This window comes from Ranitomeya variabilis, chromosome 2 (assembly GCF_051348905.1).
Source record: "Ranitomeya variabilis isolate aRanVar5 chromosome 2, aRanVar5.hap1, whole genome shotgun sequence".
Lineage (NCBI taxonomy): Eukaryota > Metazoa > Chordata > Amphibia > Anura > Dendrobatidae > Ranitomeya > Ranitomeya variabilis.
In genome coordinates, this window is record NC_135233.1 from 578,683,002 (window position 1) to 578,698,590 (window position 15,589).

General features: G+C 43.4%; 1 protein-coding gene across 6 annotated transcripts in view; it reads left to right on the forward strand.

Annotated features, from left to right (window-relative positions):
- The window catches only part of CPNE2 (copine 2), an 85,924-nt gene that overhangs the window by 64,293 nt on the left and 6,042 nt on the right, over positions 1 to 15,589 (forward strand). For all 6 annotated transcript variants that reach the window (XM_077288344.1, XM_077288343.1, XM_077288342.1 and 3 more), the window contains 4 exons: positions 738 to 871; positions 7,631 to 7,685; positions 8,122 to 8,173; positions 8,607 to 8,740. In XM_077288344.1, the coding sequence (XP_077144459.1) occupies positions 738 to 871; positions 7,631 to 7,685; positions 8,122 to 8,173; positions 8,607 to 8,740 (375 nt within the window). The remainder of the gene's footprint in view (positions 1 to 737; positions 872 to 7,630; positions 7,686 to 8,121; positions 8,174 to 8,606; positions 8,741 to 15,589) is intronic.

Below are 15,589 nucleotides of genomic sequence, written 5' to 3' on the forward strand. Positions count from 1 at the left end.
TTGTTTTGTAGACTGTTGGCCATGGAGACACATAGGTCTGCCTAGGAGCTACGTACGTTAAACATTGCAGATAGGTATTTGCAGTTTACCTATCACTAGCAGATCATTGACTCATAATAGGAATTGATACACATGAAAGGTGTCATCAGAAAACGACCAATTAAAAGTTTTTATTTCAATCACCTTTTCACGTCCCTTTATTAAATAAAAAAAATCCTAAATTATCACAATTTTCCTACTGCCCCAAACCGGAGGCTCATTTAATGAAAAACCTGCAGTATAAATAGGCTGCCAATCACTCAATGAACCCTCTTTTATTGGGTGAAATGATCTTTTGTGTAGCACTAAAGATCATCATTCTTCCATCTGAAGCGTTTCACACCATGTTTGGGCTCCATCAGGGGCTTCTACCTGCAACCCAGAAAAATGGGATTCAGCCTGAACCCCCCAGAGAGCAATTAAGTATAATAGGACTTCGTTTTACATTTTTTTCCAGCGTCCGTCTTTTGAGCTGGACAAAACAACGCAGTCTGCTGTTCCATCATGTGAATATTCAGATCAATATTTGCAGATTTGGGGCTTCATTTGCTCATTGTTCCATCTGAATCAAAGGAAAACAAGGGCAAAAAAAAAAAACAAAGGAAAAAAAACAAAAAAACACATCATGAAAACCTAAAGTCTCCATTTATTGTGAATCTTTGCACTTTCTTCATTTCGAGTTTCCGCTTTTTCTGTAGGTTGGAATTGACTTCACAGCATCAAATGGAAATCCTCGAGATGCTTCGTCTCTGCATCATATTAACCCTATGGGCACAAACGAGTACCTTTCTGCATTATGGTCTGTGGGACAAATCATTCAGGATTACGATTCGTAAGTAACGTAATCTACGGGAATTGTTTATTACCCGGAATTAATATTAGGCCGGTTTCACACGTCAGTGGCTCCGGTACGTGAGGTGACAGTTTCCTCACGTACCGGAGACACTGACACACGTAGACCCATAAAAATCAATGCATCTGTTCAGATGTCATTGATTTTTTGCGGACCGTGTGCGGACCGTGTCTCCGTGTGCCAAACACGGAGACATGTCAGTGTTCGTGGGAGCGCACATTTTACACGGACCCAATAGAGTCAATGGGTCCGCGTAAAACACGGACCTCACACGGACATTCTCCGTCTGGGGTCCGTGTGCGTGCCGGAGACAGCGCTACAGTAAGCGCTGTCCCCCCCACATGGTGCTGAAGCCGGTATTCATATCTTCCCTGTAGCAGCGTTTGCTATAGAGAAAATATGAAGAATAGTGTTAAAAATAAAGATTTAGGTGTCCGCCGCCCCCCCACCCCCTGTGCGCCCCCCCGCTGGTCAGAAAATACTTATCCGGGTCCCCCGTCGGCTGTCGCTCCTTCCTGGTCTGGCCGCGCCTCCTACTGTATGCGGTCACGTGGGGCCGATCAATTACAATCATGAATAGTCGGCTCCGCCCCTATGGAGGTGGAGCCACATATTCATGACTGTAAATGATCGGGCCCACGTGACCGCCTGCAGGAGAAGCCGCGGCAAGACCAAGAAGGAGCGACAGCCGACGGGGGACCCGGGTAAGTATTTTCTGACCAGCGGGGGGGCGCACAGGGGGTGGGGGGGCGGCGGACACCTAAATCTTTATTTTTAACACTATTCTTCATATTTTCTCTGCAGCAAACGTTACTGCAGAGAGGATATGAATCGCAGCTTCAGCAGCTTCAGCACCATGCAGAGTGGGTACCACACGCTCCGTGTGGTACCCACTCGCCATACGGGCGGCACACGTGTGCCGCAGGTATGGCCTCCGTGAGTTCCCAGGCACACGGACACGGATAACTCCGGTACCGATTTATTCCGGTACCGGAATTATCTGGACGTGTGGGACAGCCCTTACACAGTTGGATACTTGAGAAAGCCTCTCCCTTTTTGATCGTGAAAGAATTACACTAAACAGTCACATCCAGAGCACTTAACACATCATTTGCATACAATAGAATTCTGATTTCTCGGGAAGGCAGCAACAGATAGAACATTATAAAGGTGTTGAAGGGTTTACATTTGAAAGACCTATATGGCCATGTTTGAGTATCGGGGATGGGACAGGGGTTGATTGATCTTACGGAGTCCCATCAATGGCTCAAAACAATGGTATCTGTCAGGGTTTATGCTTCTTTTTTTTTACAGAAGGGAACCTAAAGTAAACTTATGGCGCAAATATCCTATAAAACCAATGGGTTGCTATTCTTAATTATTGGCCGTACACAAATCCACATTTAAAAGACATAGTCAGCTTATGTGGTAAGGAGATATATATATATATATATTTGTCTTGGTCACATCCTCAACATCATCATCCAATCTTCATGTCAGCCTGAATACCGATCTTCTTCGTTGATGGACTCCATTTGCCATCACGTTATACATTATAACGTTACAGGTACATCGCTCAATAATACACGGGTTAATGCGTCTTCACTCCGTACGGATCGATCCTTGTTACTTGACCACCCGTAGCCATCCACCAAAGATCGTCTTACAGTTGGGATGAAGGGTCAGGTTACCACTAATAGGTAACGTTTGGCTGACTTGCATTATTTGAAGATAAATTACGGTATATCATTCTTAAAACCAATGTTAGATGTCACAGTGGATATGGACATCTTTGAGGGCATATTATCTCTTAAATGCTTGTATTTTAGGCAAAAAAATCATTTTTTGAGATTGGGTTACATTTTTAAAAAAACTGGGTCATATGGATTCTGTATCCTCCGTGTATCACAGTGCATTGGAGACTGCAAAAAGGGTTCATAGTGAATTAGTTAATGAGTTTCTATGATTATTATTAACTGTCTGTATCTATAATCCCTACCTATTGTCTCTGCCCTCCTGAACAATCTTCTAAGCAGATTTGTAAACAGTTAAAAGTTAAGGTTCATTTACACAAACTGACCCGTAGCATTAAATGACTGCCGATCAACCGCACTTCTGTAATAGATCGCTTAGTGTTGTCATTGTATTCAGCAACACAAGTCTGTTTACAAAGGAAGACGTGCTGCCGAGAATGATGATCTTTTGTGCAACGCAAAATATCACTTCACCCGACGAAGGAGCTTTTTGCTGTTTAGACTACATAATCATCGTAAACTGGGCATTCCTAGGAACACTTGTTAATAATAATCTGTCTTAACGGACCTTTAAACTCTGGGTTGGGCATGAATCGTATTGGAAAATCAATCAGGAGAAGAGAGATAAGGGATACAGACTAGAGTCGTCCTAAGAGCTTCCTAACTAAAGGTGTCGAAGGCATTCCTAGGAACACTCGTTCAAGATAATTTGTCGAAATGGACCTTATAAATCAGTTTGGAAAATTATTTAGGAGAAGAGAGATAAGGGTTATAGGCCAGAGTAATCATAAGAACTTCCTGACTGCATTTAAATACAGCATTAAATGACTGCACTTCAGATGCGCCCTGAATGATCAGTAATAGATCATTCAGTGCACACAGGCTGCCATTGTTTCCGGCAACAAAGCTCCTGTTTACACAGGATGATATGTTGCTGGGAACTATGATCTTTTGTGCGGCACAAAACATCATTTCACCCGACGAACAAGCATTTTGCTCCTTCATCGGATGATCAGCACCGTTTACACTGCTAGATTATAGTAAACTGGGCTTTCCTAGGAACACTCGTTCATAATAATCTGTCTAAACAGACTGATCATGGATCGGATTGGAAAATCATCCAGGAGAAGAGAGATAAGGGTTACAGACTAGTTATTGTAAGAGCTGCCTGTCTAAGGGTACCGTCTCACAGTGGCACTTAGGTAGCTACGACGGCACGATCCGTGACGCTCCAGCGTCGCTCCATTATCGCTCCAGCGTCGTAGACTGCGGTCACACTTCGCAATGCACGGCGCTGGAGCGATAATTTCATGACGTATTTGCGATGTAGAAGTCGTACGGGACAGTACGATATACAATATATACAGTATACAATATCGTGCACACCTTTGTTACACGATGCGATCATGTCGCCACAGCGGGACATTTGACGACGAAAGAAAGTTTCAAACGATCTGCTACGACGTACGATTCTCAGCGGGGTCCCTGATCGCAGTAGCGTGTCAGACACAGCGATATCGTAAGTATATCGCTGGATCGTCACGGATCGTGCCGTCGTAGCGACCAAAGTGCCACTGTGAGACGGTACCCTTAGAGTGCTTTTACACTGCCATGTTTGCCGGTCAGCTTTTGTTTATCAGTCCGTTTACACAGGCAGACTGCGTTTCAGATGCACGGTAATAGATCATTCGGTGCGCACATGCTGCCATTGTTCTCGGCAGCACAGGTCCTGTTTACACAGGACAATCTGTTAATAATCGTTTATGCAAATCAAAAATAATTTTCCAGATACATAAAAGCTTTAGAAGGCAAATGGCTTAATATTTGTTAACCAAGTCTTAGTGCGAAAAATATATATATTGAACCACTAAATGGCAGTACCTAGGTGGGAATCATTTGTCTTAATCACCAGTCGAATAGCATTCATTTTTTGCCTTTATCTAACATAAAGCTCTAGTAGACAAAACCAGTTGGGCATTTATGATCTAAAGTCTGCAGAAGGAAAACCTAGGAAAAGACAGACTTCCTGTAACATCAGACTGTCAGAAGACGAAAGAGGGAGATGAGTGCGCTGATCATGTCTCATGCAGTGACCTTTCAGCTCACGAGATGTGAAGACAGGGCCCTCATGATTGGTCGGTGACATGCTGTAGGGACAAACGGAACGTATTTTGCCCAATCAGATGATAGGACTGATGACAGCAGGAGAAGAGTGTGTTGACATTGTTAGAGGCAGTGACCTGGACAAGGACAATGTCACGATGGAAAGGAACAAGATGCAGCAGAATGCTGGAAGACAATCCTGGATATACAGTGATACACATAAATATAAAAATGATGGTGTCAGACTCCTCTCAACGTGAGATAAAACTTCTTTTCTCCCACTTGTTGGACGTCTTCTTTGAGAATAAAATAGTCATTAATTGTCAGTTGTGGCACTTCACATCTAACTACATGAAACCCCTCACATAGAAAAAAAACCCCGTGCGCTGAGAATGTGATTATACTGAAATCGGCACAACAGTTACCATGGGAACACAGTCATTTGTCTTCTGTCGCTTGCTGGGATAGAAAAGTGGATTCCTGTCAAGTGACAAAAAAATCATCCTAAGTAAAAGCTTTCGGTATGTACATGGATCAGGAATCATCTCGTCAAGGAAAAATATGATTTGGATGACATGGAGGAAAAAAAACCATATATGTATATTTTATGTAAATGTGTGTGTATGTATATATATATATATATATATATATATATATATATATATATATATATATATATATATAATATATATATATATATATAATATATATATATATATATATTACACATGTAATGGGAATTCTAGATATTTGTATAACGCCGATTGCCAAGAAGGTGCAATATGCCAATCATACAAGAACAATGTACATGGCTCAACACAACTAATGTAACAAGTGATTTCTCCAAATTCGGCAAAAATGCCACCTTTACGGTCTACTGCAGTCTCAGAATTATTCAGAACCCCTCATAAGAGCGCACATCTCCAGATCAGGTGTTATTGCATCAGGTTTGCTCGAGATAAAACGTCCGATATCTGGACTGGCAGAGAGTTTCTTGACTGTGATGTTTAATTTGATGTTAGAAATATGACTAATTTAAGACACTGGTCAAAAGGCTGAGAAGAGATCATTGCCTTGTACATACGAGGAAAAGATATCATTGCGATAGATTTTTCTAGAGATTTTTCTGTATCCGCAAGCAGAGTTCACAAGTTCAAAGTTAAAGGTACACAGGCTACACAACCTGAACGTGACAGAAAGAGAAGATCACCAGATTGCTAATGAGGCCAGTGGTCAAAAACCTGAGAATTTATCTGGTCTATGGATCAGCAATATGTCTGGAGAAAGAAGAATGAAGCAGCTGTTAAAATGAATACCCTGCTTACAGTGAAGCATGGCGGTGGCTCGGTGACACCTACATTGAAGCATAGTGCTAAGATTGTAGTGCCTACAGTGAAGCATGGCGGTGGTACAGTAGTGGCCACAGTGAAGCATGCCAGCAGCTCTGTGATGCCTACAATGAAACATGGTGACTTCTTGGTGATGCCAACAGTGAAGGATGGCAGTGGTGCCTACTAGTGATGAGCGAATATACTCGTTACTCGAGATTTCCCGAGCACGCTCGGGTGACCTCAGAGTATTTTTTAGTGCTCAGAGATTTAGTTTTCCTCACCTCAGCTGAATGATTTACATCTGTTAGCCTGCTTGATTACATGTGGGGATTCCCTAGCAACCGGGCAACCCCCACATGTACTTATGCTGGCTAACAGATGTAAATCATTCAGCTGCGGCGATGAAAACTTTATCTCCGAGCACTAAAAAATACTCGGAGGTCACCTGAGCCTGCTCAGGAAATCTCGAGTAACGAGTATATTCGCTCATCACTAGTGCCTACAGTTAAGTTTGGCAGAGGCTCTGTGATGCCTACAGTGAAGCATGGTAGTGGCACAGTGATACTAAGGCTACTTTCACACTAGCGTCGTGGGGGGCGGAGTTCCGGCCGCGCATGCGCGGTCGGAAAAGACGCTATCGACGCACAAAAAAAGTTACATGCAACGTTTTTTTGTGCCGACGGTCCGACGCAACCGTCGCATGACGGTTGCGACGTGTGGCAATGCGTCGCACTGCGTCGCTAATTCAAGTCTATGGAGAAAAAACGGATGCGTTTTTTCTACAGAACAAAGCATAGCGACGTGCAGTGCACGACGCTAGTGTGAAAGAGGCCTAAGAGGTTGCTCTGCTTTTTCTTGGAAACCAACAGCGTTTGGAGGGCAAGATGGATTCAATAAAAATGTTTATGTCTTTTGTGACTATGCTGAAGCTCGGGTGTAATTGCGCCTTACAACAGGACAATATTTCAAGCATATTTCACAATCCATCAAAGTTTGGTGTCAGAAGTAGTCCTGGAAGATCTGGAGTGGCTGTAACAGTCTCCTGATTATTATCCCATAGGAATTCTTTGTTGCGATTTGAAGAAGACTGTTTCAGCAAACCCAAGAATATTAGTGACCTGGTAGTCAATGCCCATGAGAAATGGGCTAAGATTCCTCAGGAACGCTCCCGTAAACCCTTGTCTGGCTATGGATCACGTTACAGCAGGTTATAACAACCATAGGAGCGCTACTAAGTATTAAAGGTGCTTGTCATGAAGGGGTGGATAATTCTGAGACTACAGAATCGGTAAAAGTGGCATTGTGTGCTGAGTTGTGCCGAGTGATTTACATTTTTCTTGTTTCATTGTGAACAGCAGAAAGTTTGTAACTGTTCCTAATAAACCAATTATGTATGGGGCAGGGGAATAATCTTGATTACAGCTGTATCTAATCACTGTAATGAAAATTATATAGAATATGACTGTATAAAATCAGAAGCGAATGTACGACATGATCATATATGTATTGATTGGTCATTAATATATTTGTACTGTTTTCTTTACTTGCAGTGACAAACTCTTCCCTGCCCTGGGGTTTGGGGCTCAGCTACCTCCAGAATGGAAGGTATTATAACCTGTCTGTGATCCGTGTATTGGAGCCCTATTGCATTGAACTTTTTCGCATGGTCAGGAGAATCAGAGAGCTTTAGATCACTATTATATCAGTTTTTTGGTGTATAATGATCTAACCTGCAAGGAGAAAAAAGAGAAAAAAAAATACTAAAAATAAATAAATAAATATATATATATATATATATATATATATATATATATATATATATATATATATATATATTTACATATTACATATACCGTATGTATGTATATGTGTGTGTGTGTGTAATATATATATATGTATGTATGTATGTATATGTGTGTGTGCGTGTGTGTATGTATATGTATATATATATATATATATATATATATATATATATATATATATATATATATAATTTTTTTTATGATATGACAAAAATATATATTTTATATTTCTTTTCCAGGTGTCTCATGAATTTGCCATCAATTTTAATCCTACCAGCCCTTTCTGCTCAGGTTAGTCCTTGATTAGTCATGCTGTTTGGGCACTGATATTTCCAGTCCACATGTCACTTAAAGGGGGCTAGTTACTTCTTTAATCAGTTCAGGACCCCAATTGTATACTCTTCTCCTGCAGCGGTGCCGTTCCGGCAATGTTAGCGCCGCTGTTCTCGGGAAGTGGCATGACTTGTTGTGCCGTGTGCCGGCTGCAGCTCATCAGCTTCCAAGAGGACAGTGGTAAAATGCTGCCATAAGATATTATATCACTGGCGCAATATTACAATACTGTATATATACTATTTTATACTTTTCTATCTTATTGTGTTGGGAAAAGTGGAATAAAAAGAGTTTGTGTCGATATCTCTCAGGTAATGTGGGTATTTCCATTTTATCGAAGGCATCATTTACCCTTCTGGACAAATTACCTCTCCTTTCTGTCTTTCTTTAGGTGTGGATGGCATTATAGAGGCCTACTCCGCTTGCCTCCCTCACATACGGTTCTATGGACCCACCAACTTTTCACCCATCATTAATCATGTTGCACGATTTGCAGCTCAAGCGATTCAGCAGCCATCAGCAGGGGTGAGTGCCCGAGCGGAAAGCAGACAGTTTCTTCCATACTGTAAAGCTGGCCACACACTAGATGTCCGATGACTAGATGACCAGCCAGCCCCCAAAGTCTGAACCATACCTTGATGGTGGATTTCAACATGTCCAATCCTTAACCCCTTCACCCCCGGAGCTTTTTCCGTTTTTCCGTTTTCGTTTTTCGCTCCCCTCCTTCCCAGAGCCATAACTTTTTTATTATTCCGTCAATTTGGCCATGTGAGGGCTTATTTTTTGCGGGACGAGTTGTACTTTTGAACGACATCATTGGTTTTAGCATGTCGTGTACTAGAAAACGGGAAAAAAATTCCAAGTGCAGTGAAATTGCAAAAAAAGTGCAATCCCACACTTGTTTTTTGCTTGCCTATTTTGCTAGGTTCACTAAATGCTAAAACTGACCTGCCATTATGATTCTCCAGGTCACTACGAGTTCATAGACACTTAACATGACTAGGTTATTTTTCACCTAAGTGGTGAAAAAAAATTCCAAACTTTGCAAAAAACAAAACAAAACAAAATTGCGCCATTTTCCGATACTCGTAGCGTCTCCATTTTTCGTGATCTGGGGTCAGGTGAGGGCTTATTTTTCGCGTGCCGAGCTGGCGTTTTTAATGATAGCATTTTGGTGTAGATACGTTCTTTTGATCGCCCGTTATTGCATTTTAATGCAATGTCGTGGCGACCAAAAAAACGTAAATCTGGCGTTTCGAATTTTTTTCTCATTACGCCATTTAGCGATCAGGTTAATGCTTTTTTTTTATTGATAGATCGGGCGATTCTGAACGCGGCGATACCAAATATGTGTAGGTTGGGGTTTTTTTTTATTGATTTATTTTGATTGGGGCGAAAGGGGGGTGATTTAAACTTTTATATTTTTTTTATTTTTTTCACATTTTTAAAAACTTTTTTTTTTTACTTTTGCCATGCTTCTATAGCCTCCATGGGAGGCTAGAAGCAGGCACAGCCCGATCGGCTCTGCTACATAACAGCGATCATCAGATCGCTGTTATGTAGCTAAAATGCAGGTGTGCTGTGAGCGCCGACCACAGGGGGGCGCTCACAACCACCGGCAATCAGTAACCATAGAGGTCTCCAGGACCTCTATGGTTACAATGGAGGAGCATCGCCGACCCCCGATCATGTGACGGGGGTCGGCGATGCGCTCATATCCGGCCGCACGGCCGGATGCGGTAGTTAAATGCCGCTGTCTGCGTTTGACAGCGGCATTTAACTAGTTAATAGCGGCGGGTGATCGCGATTTCACCCGCCGCTATTGCGCGCACATGTCAGCTGTAAAAAACAGCTGACATGTCGCGACTTTGATGTGCGCTCACCGCCGGAGCGCACATCAAAGCGGGGGTCCCGACATGTGACGTACTATTCCGTCACATGTCGGGAAGGGGTTAAAGGGCAACGTATGCATTTATATGGGAGGTAGGGCTGTTTCGCTGATGCTTGAACAAGCAAGCAATCTAGGGTGTAGGTGTAATAATTATATGGGATAACTCAGGAGACTCTTTGCGTGGAACAAGACAACTACAGGACACCGTTTTCTAAGTGGTAAAGTCTATATTATCACACGGTGATTCAAACAGGTGCAGAGAGAAACTCAAGTCCACAACACGTGGTGCAAATAATAAACGCAGCTTAGCAGTCTATAGGAAACTTCAGAGGAAAATGCTTTCAAGCAGAGTCTATGAAGCACAGTTATTCTTGAGGATACTTGACCCGAATAAATCCTTGTCTTAGTCCAGGCACAGATAGATATGCTTATTAGGCAGTTCAAATCATATCTTAGCTCAACCAGGGAGGCCTGGTTAATAGTCTCAGGTTATTGCAAAGCAGAAACAGCTTACATGTCCAGCAAATGCAGATGGAAGTAAACACGAACAGCAGATGAAGGAGGATTACTGGAAACTTGTGTATGCAGCAGGAATTCAGAGCAGAGTAGCAGAATCACCACACAGGTTCACAGGAGCAGGTGTATAGCCAGAGAGTAATCAGAGGTCAGGAGCGGGATGTGTTGTGAATTCCGCTCTTGGGCTCCCTCCGGTGGTTGTAAGTGGCACTTTTGCGAGTTCTGCTCTTGGGCTCCCTCCGGTGGTTTTAAGTGGTACTGCTGCTCCTTGGATTTAGTAGTCAGCAGCTGCTTCCACTGATTGTCTTTCTGGCTCGGCTATTTAGCCTGGTTCTATCCTTCAGCCTGTGCCAGTCGTCAATGGTTCCAGGTTGGATTCACATCTCTGCTTGGATTTCCCTGATATTCTGACCAGTTCAGCAAAGATAAGTCCTTGCTTTGTTCTTTTGCAGTCCACTTGTTGTGAACTTAATCTTTCTGCACTTTCTATGTTTTTTCTAGTCCAGCTTGTCAGTATGGATTTATTCAGTTAAGCTGGAAGCTCTGGGAAGCAGATTTACCTTCCACACCTTTAGTCAGGTGTGGAGATTTTTGTAAACTCTGTGGTGGATTTTTCTAGTTTTTAATACTGACCGCACAGTATTCTTTCCTGTTCTTTTTATCTAGCTAGACTGGCCTCCTTTGCTACATCCTGGTTTCATTCTGCGTATGTAATTTCCCTCTCCACTCACAGTCAATACTTGTGGGGGGCTGTCCTATCCTTTGGGAATTTTCTCTGAGGCAAGATAGCTTTCCTGTTTCTATCTTTAGGGGTAGTTAGTCCTCCAGCTGTGACGAGGTGTCTAGGGAGTGACAGGAACATCCCACGGCTACTTCTAGTGTTGTGTTAAGCTCAGGAACTGCGGTCAGTACAGGTACCACCTCCTCCAGAGCACGTCCCATGTTGCTCCTAAACCACCAGATCATAACAGGGATGCAAGGCAGAATACTCTAGCACAGACTGAAGGCTGGGGTGGAGTTTTATAGCAGGAAGACACAGTGCACATGAGACCAAAGACGCCATCTTGGAAAAGGGCAGTAATGCACAAAAGGTAAAAAATGTTCAGAGTCCTGACATTACTCCCTCCTTAGAAGCGGCCTCAGGACGATCCTGGACCTGGTTTCTCAGGGAATCTCTGATGAAAACGAGAAATCTTCTGTTGGGCATTGATGTTTTCCACAGGTTCCCAAGAGTCTTCCTCAGGGGGATATCCCTGCCATCTTATCAGATATTGGAGCCGATTCCTGCGAATCCTGGAATCAATAATTTCCTCCACCACGAATTGTTCTTGCCCATCAATCACCACAGGCTGCGGAGGTGGCACAACACGTCCCTGGAAGGTATTAGGAGATACAGGCTTTAGTAAAGATACATGAAAAACTGGGTGTACCTTCATTGTCCTAGGCAGCTTCAGCCGGCAGGCCACAGAGCTCACAATACTGTTGATCTTGAAAGGGCCAATGAATTTCTGTCCAAGTTTTTGTGAAGGAATGTTTAACTTCAGATTCTTAGTTGCTAATCTCCTACCTTGAACATGGGTGCAGGTTTACGAAATCTATCAGACGATCTCTTATAACGTTCTAGAGCTGTGGTCAGGGATTCCTTCAGAACCTCCAGATTCTATCTCATCGCAGTCAGCCTTTCCTCCACTGCCGGAACCGGAGAATTAATTGGAGACCTAGGTAAAATACACGGATGATAACCCAGATTGGCAAAGAAAGGTGTAAACTTAGTGGAGGCGCTCTGAGAATTATTATATGAAAATTCGGCTAACAGCAACAACTCCAACCAAGCATAATGGAGACGGCTGACATAGCATCTTAGATATTGTTCCAGCGTCTGGTTGGTACGCTCAGTCTGACCATTTGTCTGGGGATGGTAAGCAGAAGAGAGACAGACATTAATATTGAGTGCAGAGCAAAACCCCTTCCAGAATCTTGAAGTGAACTGTACTCCACGGTCAGAGATGATCTCATCCGGAACCCCGTGCAACCGAAAGACATTCTGTATAACCAAGTTCACTGTATCTTTAGCTGAGGGGAGGCCGGTGCACGGAGCAAAATGAGCAGTTTTAGTCAGGCGATCAACTACCACCATGATTGTATTCATGCCCCCCGATGTAGGCAGCTCCACAATAAAGTCCATTGATATAGACCCCCAAGGGCGGGACGGAACAGGTAATGGTTGTAGAAGACCCGTAGGTGCCACATGAGGAGTCTTGTAACGGGCACATACCTCGCAAGAGAGAACATAGTCCTTGGTATCCTTCAGGCAAGTTGGCCACCAGAAGAATCAGCTCAGGAACTCTTGTGTCTTCCGTACCCCCCTGTGACCAGCCAACTTGGAGTCATGTACCAACTTGAGGATCTGCAGACGGACGACCTCCGGGACGTAGATACGTCGATCTCTGAACCACATGCCAACCTTAAAGACAAGATTAATATCCACAGGTGGGTTGGCCAGAAATACATCACCTTCATAGGCCTCCCTGCACTCCTTCCACAAGTCCTGATCATGGATAATTCCGATTAAATTGGCATCAGATAGAATGGTCTTGGACGGGGCTCCAGGTACGGAATCGGCAGCATGGATTCGGGATAAAGCATCAGCCTTCCCATTACGAGAACCTGGACGGTACGAGATAACAAAGTTAAATTGATTTAAAAATAAGTTCCAACGAGCCTGACGAGGAGAAAGACATCTAGCGGATCTAAGGAACTCTAGATTGCGATGGTCAGTTAGCACTATGATCTGTTGTGCAGCTCCTTGCAGATGATGCCTCCATTCTTTGAAAGCCGCAATAACAGCCAGCAATTCGTTGTCTCCCACATCGTAATTCTTCTCTGCTGAGGTTAGTCTACGGGAAAAGAAAGCACAAGGATGTAGCAGACCCTTCTCTCCAGTTCTTTGGGAGAGAATAGCCCCCAAAGTATTATCAGAAGCGTCCACCTCCACAATGAAAGGAAGTGTTGGATCTGGGTGTATCAACAGCGGTGCTGATGTGAAACAGATCTTAAGCCGAACAAAAGCTTCTTGAGCCTGTGATGACCACTTAAAGGGCTTTTCCTTCTTTGTCAAGGAAGTAATGGGACGGACAATATCACAAAAATTTCGAATGAAGCGTCTGTAGAAATTTGCAAAACCAATAAAACGTTGGACCTCCTTAACGTTCTTGGGTACCGGCCAGTCAAGGATAGCCTGAATCTTACCAGATTCCATGTTCAGCCCCTGGGGAGAGATGATATAACCTAAGAACTGTATCTCAGAATGATGGAACTCGCATTTCTCCGGCTTAATATACAGATGGTTCTCTTTCAGACGTCTTAAAACAGTTTTGACATGTTCTTCATGTTCCTGTAGAGAGTCAGAAAAGATTAGTATATAGTCCAAATAGATCACTACAAACTGGTCCAACAAATCTCTGAAAATGTCATTAGCAAGGTGTTGAAATGTTGCAGGGGCGTTACAAAGCCCGGAGGGCATCACAAGAGATTCAAAGTGTCCATACCGGCATCTGAATGCTGTCTTCCACTCACCCCCTGGACGAATACGCACCAAATTATAAGCCCCACGAAGATCCAGTTTAGAGAACACCTTAGCATGGCGGACTCTTTCCAGTAATTCGGGAATCAGAGGCAAAGGGTAACGGTTTCGTACGGTTACCTTATTGAGTTCTCGATAGTCAACACAGGGTCTCAGGGTCCCATCCTTCTTCTTTACAAAAATATAGGTGCCCCTGCTGGTGAGGAAGAAGGACGTATGAAGCCTTTGGCCAGATTTTCATCAATATACTCTTTTAAGGCTTGAAGCTCAGGTGCCGCCAAAGGGTATACGTTACCAAAAGGGATGGCTGCCCCGGGAAGCAGCTCAATGGGACAGTCATAATGCCTGTGTGGAGGAAGCTGATCTGCATTCTTGTCACAGATGTCACAGAACTCTTTATAAGCTGAAGGTAAAGAAAATACCTGTACATGTGGTTCCGCAGCCGTGGACTCGGGGACAGCTTCTGTTAACGCTGAGTTGCTCCTTGTTGGGAAGATAATCTCCTTGGTCTCCCAGTTGATAATTGGGTTCTGAGAACGCAACCAAGGAATGCCTAAAATCACAGAAAAATGAGGAGAAGAAATAAGCAAGAAAGAAAGTTGCTCCTGATGATTAGGCTCCAACAAAATTTCAAGGGGTACGGTCTCCTGATCCACAGGCCCAGAGATTAAAGGTGACCCATCCACTGTTTCCATGGTAATTGGAGAGGCTCTTTGCTGAATTTTAATACCATGTTCCTTGGCAAATGCGATATCCATGAAATTGCCACCTGCACCAGAGTCAATCATAGCTGAACTGGAAATCCACTGTCCTGAACACAGGATCTTAATAGGGAGAGAACAGTGAGAGTTCTTTTCCTTCAGCTCCTTGGGGGGTGAAGTCATAGAAAGTGAATGGAATACAGCGTTTAAAGGCAGGCTACATTCAGAGATGTCAGATTCATCATCACAGTTGTCATACTCCCCTTTTGCTGCTAGCACCTTGTTAGGCCGTCTAGGACACTTGGGACAATTGATCAAGAAGTGGTCAGACTGGCCGCAGTAGAAACATAGACTTTCAATAAGGCGATGCTCCCGGCGCTCATTGATCTCGCGCCTCTGAACGGAATCAATTTGCATGGGCTCCTCCTCCACCTCCCGAGAGGTTTTACCTGCAGGCTCTTTGGAAGGAAGGGAAAAGTTAGAAACACTGTTATATGCAGCAAATTTCTCCTGCCTACGCTCAGTAAGGCGAATGTCTATGCGCACACAATGCTGTATAAATGTCTCTAGCTCTTGTGGTGACTCAGAGCGGGCTAGTTCATCTTTTACAATACTAGACAGACCCCTTTTAAAAATAGGCAATTGTGCATAACTGTCCCAATTGGTATCTACCGCCAATCTCC